The sequence below is a fragment of the Panthera onca genome, chromosome B2, assembly GCF_046562875.1.
Source record: "Panthera onca isolate mPanOnc1 chromosome B2, mPanOnc1 haplotype 2, whole genome shotgun sequence".
Lineage (NCBI taxonomy): Eukaryota > Metazoa > Chordata > Mammalia > Carnivora > Felidae > Panthera > Panthera onca.
Window position 1 is genome coordinate 44413728 of NC_138343.1, and position 10707 is coordinate 44424434.

Consider the following 10707-nt stretch of genomic DNA (forward strand, 5'->3'; position numbering starts at 1 on the left):
AAGTATAAAGAGGTAATGTGATGTTATGTTACCTATAACTTTGCAGCCATAAATGACTCCATCATCTGGGACAGGCCGTCCATTGTGGGATCCTATCATAAGGACTGTGATTGTTTTAGAAGCATCGACTGGGGCTGGAGTAATTTTATCTCCCACGAAATGCTAAAAAGGAAGAGTTTCCTTAAAAATGACGACCTTATAATTTTTGTGGACTTTGAAGGTACTTTTCCTGATTTTCCTGAATAACTAAACCTATGTTCTGGGGCTTCCACTGATTTTACACCGATTTTTAAGCATCGCATGGGGGATAGGGATTGTTTTGAGGACCAGGTTAAAAAAAAAAAAAAAAGATGTGCTCTAGGAGAGCTATTGCTCAAGGACTCTCATCTTTATTTTAACTGTCCTTGGGAGGAACTAAAACTTCAGTGTCATCTTTTTTTGATAATTTATCAAATATGGCAGTTTGTTGACTTCAGTTTAGTTTGGGTCAGTGTATCTATGCTAGCTTGGTGCTTCTTTTTCAAGCTGGATAAATAAAAATGTGATTGCATTACTTTGAAAAGAAAAACAGCTAGCATGCAAATCAGCTGGATTCAAAGCCACCTCTCCATGGCACTGAAGGTGATGTCCACGAGGGATAGAGGTGGCCCAGGGAACTTTCTCCAGAAGTGGAAGTTAATTGTAGTCAGATATTAAGTACAGATGTTCCTCACTGTCCTTTGTCTAATTCCTCAAGATATAACCCACCTTCTCCAGACTGAAGTTCAAATTGAAGACACAAGGCTGATTCCCCAAGGCCTCGTTCTCCAGGGCCGGGAGCAGCAGACCTCAGAAGAAGGCACAGGAAAGGGCTTGTTAGAGAAAGCCCTACCCAGCAACCTGGACCAGGGGCAGCCCAGCCGACCGAAGCGGTCAGTGGAGAACACAGGCCCCATGGAAGACCACAATTGGCCCCAGTACTTCAGAGACCCATGTGACCCAAACCCTTGCCAAAATGAAGGCATCTGTGTGAACGTGAAGGGGATGGCGAGCTGCAGGTAGGCTCCGTGGCCATGTTGGGGGGGGGGGGCAGGCGGTGGGTCAGCAGAGGTGAGCCCAACATTTGCTTCCCCCTGGTAAAAGGTTAGGACAATGACTACATCAGATGGTCAACTGGACGTGGCAGTCCCTGACTCCACAAAGCTGTGCCCTGAATCAGTGGGCCTGTGCTGTCGGGGCACAGAAGGGGTCCTGCCAGGGCAGAGAGGTCCCACATCTCCTATCTCTTGACGTTTATCCCTTCCCCGCTCTGGGATGTGATCAACAGGGTCTTGACTGTTGTGATTTTGAACTCCACTGCAGCGCTCACAAAAGTTCCAGGGACTTTCTACTCCATGACCTGCCTCAGTGGGACTTAGGGCCAAGCTTATGTTTACTGACTGCCAATGTTGTTAATTATGATTTCTGTTGTCTGTTCTGTTGTACTATTTTTATAGCTATGTTTTTAATAATAGTAATGAGGACATCTGATATTTTTTGACTGCTTGCTCTGGGTCTTGGGGTCTCCTGAGTAGTAAACATGCATGCTCTAAATTATTTGTCACATCCATCCTGTGACATAAGGACCCCCCTTATCCCCATTTGGTGCTTAAGGGAGCTGAAGTTTAGAGAGGTTAAATAATTTGTCTAAAATTACCCAGACATCAAATACTGAAGCTGAGACTTGCATCCAGTTCTGTCGGTCGGCACGGTTCGCTGTATTTAATTGTCCTTTTTATAACGTTTGTTGTTTGCGTAAAATATTTCACGAGAGGATATACGTGAGGACAGAAGCATCGATTTCATCTGGCGGGATAGTAGCAGAGGTAGCGACCGGTCTGCTCGGCTCAAAATACCTATGTTTCTTCGGAGTTCTTTTCAATCTCCACTTTGTTTCTTCTTCTGTAAACTCTTAGTTTGAAATAATTTTAGATTTACAGGTGCATTGCGAAAATACCGCAGAGCTCCCCATTCCCTAATGTTCACACCTTACCTAACCACAGTACAATCAACAAAGCCAAGAAATGAACATTAATGCAACAAAATAGTGTTAACAATAGCATTACACCAAACCACAGACCTTATTCAGATCTCTGCAGTCTTTTCACCAATGTCATTTTTTGTTCCAGGATCCGGCGTAGGGCCCCACAACATACTTAGTTTCACGTGTCCTTAAGCCTCCTTCAGTCTAGGACAATCTCCCAGTCTTTCCTTCCCTTTCACTACTTTGACAACTTTGAAGAGTACTGGTCAACTATTTTGTAAATTGTTCCTCAATTTGCATGTATCTAATGTTTTGTCATGAGTAGCTTGAGGTTGTACGTTTTTGGCAAGAGTCGGGACACCTGATGCCAATGGGCGTTATGACTGGTGCTTCTAACCTTGATCATGTGGCCAAGGGGTGTCCGTTCCTTACTCTGTTGCTAATATATGTCTTGGGAGAGACATTCAGAGATCATGCAGCATCCTGCTTTCCTAAATTCCTCATCCACTGATGTCAGTGCCCATCGGTGAAACCGCAGCAACAATACCTCTGTAATATTCCAATGGTGATTTCTCATTCCCCCCAATCCCTCCGCATTCATTAAGTGACATTCTTCTGTAAAGAATAACTGTCCACTCCTCACCATTCATTTATTCATGCAATTACTTATTTCTATCACTAGGGACACACAAATGTTGATTTTACTCTATGGGCTATAGTTCCATAATGCCAGTATTTCTTATATTGCTCATATTGTCCCAGCCTTGGCCTTTGGGAGTCCTTCCAGACTGGCTCCTGTGTCCTTTTTGCACACACTCATTTTTCCATGAACACAATTTTACCTTCTGGCACCACAGGATACTCCAGGCTTATCTTTTACTTTCCCTGTCCCAGCCCTGGAACGAACCGCTTTTCCAAAGAGCCCTGGTTCCTTTTATTGGAGAATGTCCTCCTTGTAGAGGACTCCACAGCCATGGGTCTGCACTGCTTAGCTGATAGGTCCCTGGATGCCAGATTTCCATATTTCACAACTGGCTTCCTCCTCAGAGTAAGGAAAGCCAGTGGTTTCCACTTGTGTGTCACCCTCTGCTAAACCAAATGATGCCTTTTCCACAAACCTACAGCTTGCGGTATAAGCTCCTTTAAGGTAATGCGAGGGAATTAATTAAACTGTATTTGGAGGGGACTGGGCCAGAAGAAAGATTGAATGAACTTGCTGTTATGCACTGATTTTTAAGAAGCCAACGTCTAGTTTGGAGGAAGATAAAATAGTCCCGGCATTAGTAAAAGCAGTCTGTGACTTCTGATTGTCACATTCCACTCTGTGATTAGACTTTGTGGTGAGGAGATTGTTTGAAACAAAGGCTAGAATGGCTGCCATGGAAAGGATGAAACATCCCCCTCAATGCCCTGCTTCTGAGGTTAGTTGATCTCTGTACCAAATGACATTAAAAAACAAACAAGCAAACCCAGGGGGTGGCCATTGTGTGCCTACTGCGTACCAAACATGACAATAAGCACAACGTGCTCACGATCTGGCAAATTTCAGGGCAGCCTGGGATACAGGTGACAGGATGCTCACGTTACAGCAACATTCAAATTGATATTGTTGGAAGATCTTAGGCTCCCACTAATGCACTGAGCCAGACTCTTTCTGGAGAATTTCCCCTGTAGCTTATAGTCCGAGCCAGCGTGGACAGCGTATTCTTCAAGTACCCCAAACCTTCCTCCTAAGCCTTGCACGTGGTGGCCAAGAGTCCCCGGTCTGGAGACAGACCTCTGGAAATTAGGCTTTTAAGTGTGAAACACTAACCGTGTGACCTTGAGCAAGTGATTTAACCCTTCCTGCAAGGACAGGATAATAAGAATAAGGGTAATAAGACAATAAGGATAATAATAAGGATAATAAGAAGGGCCTGGGAATAACTACCACCTCCTAGGCCTGTTACAAGGTTGTATTGACTCATGCAAAGCCTGGAACGGGGCCAGGCACGTGGAGCCGCTCCGCTGGAGGCTCAGGTGGCTCCCACACTCCTCCTGTGTCCTGTTCCCCTAGGTGCGTCTCCAGCCAAGCCTTCTTTTACACGGGGGACCGCTGTCAAGCCATGCAGGTGCACGGCAGCCTCCTGGGCCTGATGATCGGAGGCACAGCCGGCGTGCTCTTCTTGACCTTCACCATCATCAACATCCTGTCTCAGAAGCCAAGGCAGTGACACGCCTGCTGACAGCAGCCAGATCACAGAAGCACCTTTGCTACTTCAGACCTTCCTTTCTGGGCCTCAGCACAGTTTGGGGCAATTTTTAGCAGCCTTGCTTTGAATAGGCCTCTAGCCTCCGGTGCGGCCATAATGGTTCTTCTGCCCCTGATTCCCACATGGTTCTGTGACCCTACCGTGTGCTCCGAAGGGATCTAGCGTGTCCTGGGACAGCATCCACGACACTTCAGTGCGAATCACTTATTTAATTGGCTGTCTTTCCCGTAGACTGTAAGCTCCATGTGGGCAGGCCCTCATTTATCACTTTAGCTCCAATGCCTGGGGGCACACCTGGCTGGCACATCATGAGGACTCAATAAATACGAATGAATGAAATACTAATGAATGAAGAGCTAAGTTATAGAAACTCTCACTCCTACTGCAGATAAAATAGATACAGTGATACTTGTATGTCATTTATATTAAAATCAAATACTTATTTTTCATCAGACACCATAGTACTCAATACACAATAGTACATCAGACACAATAGTGTCGTGGGTGAGAGGAACATTCCTCCTTGCAGCAGACTTAATGGCATTTGCTTTCTTCCTCCTCTGATTCTAAAAATAGGTCTTTAATAAATTCAATAAATATTGAGTCGGTACCTTCTGTGTGTCCAGCATTGCATGTAAATTTGTGTGTGTGTGTGTGTGTGTGTGGAGAGGGAGGGTTGTCCAAAGCTCCCTCAGATCTGTTTAAGTTTAAAGTATATTTTATATACTGTTCATGTATAAAATTACTATATTAACAAACAGAAGGCATCTGGTAGAAGAAAGTTAAAAATTTTTTAATGTTTATTTATTTTAGAGACTGAGAGGGAGAGAGAGAGGCTGAGTGAACAGGGAGGGGCAGAGAGAGAGGGAGACACAGAATCCAAAGCAGGCTCCAGGCTCCAAGCTGTCAGCACAGAGCCTGACGTGGGGCTTGAACTCACAAACCACGAGATCATAACTTGAGCCGAAGTTGGACGCTTAACTGAGTGGACCACTCTGGCACCCCAAGAAAGTTTTAAAGAAGTATTTTTAGACGCCCTTTCTTTCTGCAGTTCCTAAGGAGATAAAACTGTCTGGTGCAAGAAAGTTACAAGATAGGTCAAGCCAAAGGAAAGCTGAGATTCCCATCCCCAGTTGGCACAGACACCACAGAGGGCTGGCTCTGGATGTTTAATAAAGGAAAATACATCAAGGAGCCTGAGTGGCCCAGGAATTAGGGTACCAACTTCCTAAGTACACACTTTATGGCCATTCTGTAAACAAACATGATGGGTTAAGAAGAATCCCTTGAATAGAAAGGTGTGGGGAGAGTACGTAGCAGGTGCAAACAGCACCTCTTGGGAACTGACTCTCCAGTCTGAGTGCGTCGGTGTCCCCGGGGACCTGGTCAAAGCACAGATCGAGGGCACCACTGCCAGAGTTTCTGACTCAGTAAGTCAAAGGTGGGTCTAAGAATCTGCACTTCTAGCACATTCCCAGGTGACATTACTGTTACTGGTCCCTGGACGGCACTCGGAACCGCGGCTCTGATGGAAAATGGGTCTGGACGTCAGATACCTTAGACACATCTAACCAGCCGTGCAGTTTTAGTAAAGTCACGTAAGCTCTGGGTCTTAGTTCCCTCATTTGTCAAACGGAAGTAATAGTGGACCACCTCCTCTCACCCCACTCTAACACATCCCGGGGTGCAGACTAATAAAATGGGATCATGGGTCAGAACGTATTTTAGAGTTGAATGCGTGCAGATGTTACCTTTTAGTTTTCAGACCAGATGAGACCGTATCCAGCCACCAGCCTAGACTTCTATCTCCAAAAACCATATTGAAAATAAACAGCTTCTTCCCTAGGGGCTTTGCAGCCTACGAACCCACACTGCCTTTCCAGCTAGGCCTGGAGGTCGTTCCCCCCACAACCTCCCAGTGTCTCACCTCAGAAGGGAGCTCCGCGGGGCACCTGGGTGGTGCAGGAGGTTAAGCATCCTACTCTTTATTTCGGCTCAGGTCACGATCTCACCTTTGGTGGGTTTGAGCCCTACACTGGGCTCTGTGCTGACAGAGGGGAGCCTGCTTGGGATCCTGCCTCCCTCTCTCTCTCTCTCCCCTTACCCACTCATACTCTCTCTATGGCTGTCTCTCAAAAATAAATAAATAAACATTTAAAAATAACCTGCTTGTCAAAACAACGGTAAGAAGGTACCAGAGTGAGGGTCAAATATTTTGATATGTCTCTGTAGGTTCTCATAACCAGAAACATACCTACTATATAGGTGCATCTCCATTGATGATTGATGGTCATTTCTATCGGTTAAGAATTGAGTACCTCATGGACTGGACACGGCATTTAGCTTTTCTTTGAGCCTGAAGCTTTCAATCATTCCAGGAGGGTTGGAAGATATCTTATTCTTCTGAGGTGTTGGGGTGGTGATGGAAAAAATAGGCATTCGTGACAGGCGAGAGAAATGCACATTTCATCACCTCTGGGCAGGATGCGATTTAGACGGGCAGTGTGAGAAGGCAGGAAATTCTCTGTATCTGGGTGCTTGGTTCCTTGGTCTTAGGGGGAAGGAGGCAGAGAAGTTTGAACATCTGAAAATGTCTCGTGCTTCCCCCCACTTCTCCCATCCCTGGTCCTTTCCCCTTCCCCCAACTGGCTCATTTCCTTCTGTGAAGTGGCCTGGGCCGATCTGGCCATCCACCAATGTCAAGTTCTTCAGTTATATCTGGAGCATGTGGGTGGGAGAAGTGCTCGGGACCTATATGCCTTTACTTCAAAGGTTACAACGAAATAAGATTCTAAATTCTGTCACACATTAACATATTTGTCATCCATCAAGCCCCACAAAGGTCATCTAACTTGTTTTGTAAATGTAGTGAAGTGTCTGCTCTGTGAAGTTGCTCTCCAACGAGCATCTTAGATTAAAGGTTCATTCTAGGTACGTGCAACCAAATAATTTGAAGGCCAGGAAAGAATCGTCCAGCTCACGATCTCTCACCTGGGCACTACTGACGTTTTAAACTAGATATTCTTTGCTGGGGGCTGTTCCGTGCATTGTAGGATGTCAGCCGTGTCCTAGCCTCTGCTCACTAGACATCGATGCACCACCTTCCCGGTTACAAAGACTGAAAATGTGTCTAGATGTTGCCCACTGTCCCATGGGGGCTAAAATCATCCTGGTGGAGAACCACGGATCTAACTGGATCAGCCAATGGAATATTCCCTCAAGTGAGGAAAATCAGAACCAAATATAGTTGTAATCCGAGATTCTACTCCACATTTAGTTCACTGGGCCTGCCAGAGTTTTGTACCTATAACTGTTGGATAATTCCATTTTACTGATGCAAAGACGAGTTCATCCTTTATACTAAGGAAAACGCTCTGGTGTGGTTTGCGATAGCAATATTTAAAAGTTTTTGCCATAGAGGGGCGCCTGGGTGGCTCGGTCGGTTGGGCGGCCGACTTCGGCTCGGGTCGTGGTCTCGCGGTCCGTGAGTTCGAGCCCCGTGTCGGGCTCTGTGATGACAGCTCAGAGCCTGAAGTCTGCTTCCGATTCTGTGTCTCCCTCTCTCTGTGCCCCTCCCCTGCTCGTGCTCTGTCTCTCCCTCTCTCTCTCTCTCTCTCTCTCTCTCAAAAATAAATAAACATTAAAAAAATTTAAAAAGAGAAAAGGTTTTACCATATGTATTTCTGCAGTACAGTCTTTTGGTTAGGGCCCTTCAAGGCTAACTACCATGGTAACGTTGCAGAGTACTTTGACAAGCGTCTCACCCCCTCCAGCTGTGGATCACAGGTGACCCGAATACTGTATCCTGTGTAATACGATATCGATGCAGCCCTGCATGCAGGCAAATTACAATCTAACACCTCTTCTCCAGGTCCTCCTTTCTGATGAATTATGTCATCCTTTTTACGGCTTGGGGGAAACCTAGGGATCCTGAGGTTCCATTCAGATACGTGAGTAAAGTGGGCCGATTCTAGAGAGAATGAGTGCTTTCGTTGGGTCAAAGATCCCTTTAATAGCAGAAGGTATTGTCCCCTTTAGGCTACCAGGGAAACTTAATAAGACCGGTAGTTTGGGGAGGGGTGATGTGTGTGTGTGTGTGTGTGTGTGTGTGTGTGTGTGTGTGTACATGCGTATTAGAGTCTGTAAGAGATACAGCTAAAAGTCAGATGGGAGAAGACAGTGAAGACAAAACCCATCTTTCTCCACCTTTCACAATTTGGCCAAGGGCTGGTTCTGCAGTCCCAGAATGGATTGAGACACGGCCTTGTGTTGGACACAGATTCCCTTGGGCCTAGACAAATTTAAGACAGTTATAACCAAGTGTGATTCAACAGCTCAGTGGAAGTCATCAGGAACATTTAAAGATTTCTGTCTGGTCAAGAGAGTAAAAGGAGAGTGGAAACATGGGATCACCCCTCTCTATTCCCTAAACTGGCTGTCAATCAGCGCTGAAGACAGCCCAGTGCTCTCACAAATGAATCGGAGAATCCAAATAATTCACTTAGCAAATCAGCAGCTGCTTCAGTCTGCATATCACAGGGGAAATCACGACGTAGCCAAGTTTATTCAGACAAATGTCTCAATTCTTCACTTGTGTTTAAACACCACCTTAAAGTACCTGGGTGGCTCAGTCCGTTAGGCGTCAGACTTCAGCTCAGGTCATGATCGCGTGGTTCGTGAGTTCAAGCCCCGCGTCGGGCTCTGTGCTGACAGCTCAGAGCCTGGAGCCTGCTTTGGATTCTGTGTCTCCCTCTCCCTGTGCCCCCCTCTCAAAAATAAATAAACATTAAAAAAATTTAAACACCACCTCAGAAACATACTTCATTTCTGAGAAATTCTACTTTTCTTCTGTGTGTTTAAATGGCACCCAACACTCCGAAAGTGCTCGATGGATCTCTGGCAAGAGTAAAACAGCATCGCTGGTGACAGGAACCTCATGGAAGTTCGTCTGCATGAAGCCCAAGATTGAAATGGCTGCTCCATTTGGGAAGTCAACTAGATGGCTAATGTGAGATCTGCTTTCAAGAAAGCAACACGGTGGGAATCCTTTTATGCTCCATCAGAGACCAAAGAAGGAAGTGGACCAACTCCCAAGTCTGCCAGAACACTGGTCATTGTGTCCTGGGCTGGCTCTGGGTGAAATCATAAGGTAAGATTAAGGTTGGAGACGCCTTCCCTTCTCCAAGCTTTCCATCACTACTGCTCTCTCTCTCTCCCATTTTGTGTACCCGGAAGTCTCCCTGCTATTGGACTGTACATGCATCGGGTTGCATGAAGAAGCAACAGAGAGAGGTGGCCAAGTGCACATATTCCAGGTCAGACCCTCTGCATTCAGTGCCTGGCTCCACCATTCTTGAGCTGTGTGACCTTGGGCGTTATTAACTTCCCTGTACTTAGTTCATTCATCTGCAGAATAAAAAGAACGTCTACTCAACCCAGGGTTGCTGTAAGGCTTAAATGAGATTATATGCATTAAAAGCTCAGGACGGGCACCAAACATGTGCTGAGAACTCAATAAATATTGGCATAGTTAGATACTTATCAGCCAGTTGCATTGGAGGGTAAATTTTATTTCATTTGCTGTGTACTTCTCTCCCAGAGGTTTTTGCACGGTAAGCCTCATCTCTCCTTGAGATGTGGTTTTCGGTTAGAAGGATGTCCCATAAGGGAGAAGGTGGCAGAGTTATTCTGGAAGGGGGTTGGGGTGGGGGCTGTGTAAGCAACATCCCAAAGCATATGACATTGTCCCATGTTCAGAAGTTGCCTGCCCCCTTACACAAGGCCGGGTCAGCATGTTCCTTTGTGCCAAGGATTAGCCTTCGTAGCAATTGGTACTGTTTACTTCTTCTGGGTTTTCTTGGATCACACTCTGGTTGGCCAAGCCAGCAGCCTCCTCTTGAATGAGTGTCCAGAAACTAGACCAAAACTCACCAGCTGGCCTCAGCAGTGGGCTGCGTGTCAGAGAGCCCTGGGACAGCTGTGGGTCCAGCGTGGGTGGAAAATGAAAACCCAGCTTGGCAGTAATTTCCCATGGATGGAGTAGAATAGGGAATCAGGTCTACCCTAGTTCATCCTTTTGAAGGTGTATTTGTGGGAACAGCGTGAAGGCCCTGTAAAAAACGGAAGGCATCCGTCTGTCTTCCTCAAACTACCTTCCAGACAGATTGCTGTCTGAAAGGGGAAACCAGGTGATTTCTGGGCTTGCCTTTTGGCTTTGGCTTTGCCTTTGCTTGGGTACAGAAGATTCGGTCAGTAAGGCGGCGCCCCCTCCGAGGACCACAAGGTGGCGATCGAGCCTCAGCAGAAGCCTGCGGGCCCCACGAGGAAACCCCGGAGCAGGAGGCCAGCTGTCTGTCAACTGCGGAGCCCAGCTGGAGATTCCTGTCGGTTCGCTTTGACTCGGACAGACAGCTGCGGGAGAGCGCCTCCGGGCCTGGGCCTGGGAACCGCTCA

At 46.5% G+C, this 10707-nt stretch overlaps 1 protein-coding gene across 1 annotated transcript in view; it reads left to right on the top strand.

Moving 5' to 3' along the window:
- MEP1A (meprin A subunit alpha) overlaps positions 1-4864 on the top strand; it is a 40899-nt gene extending 36035 nt beyond the window's left edge. The window contains exons 11-13 of the mRNA XM_060617187.3: positions 47-220; positions 737-1037; positions 4059-4864. Coding sequence (XP_060473170.3) covers positions 47-220; positions 737-1037; positions 4059-4215 — 632 coding nt within the window. The 3' untranslated portion in view covers positions 4216-4864. The remainder of the gene's footprint in view (positions 1-46; positions 221-736; positions 1038-4058) is intronic.
- The last annotated feature ends 5843 nt before the right edge of the window (positions 4865-10707 follow it).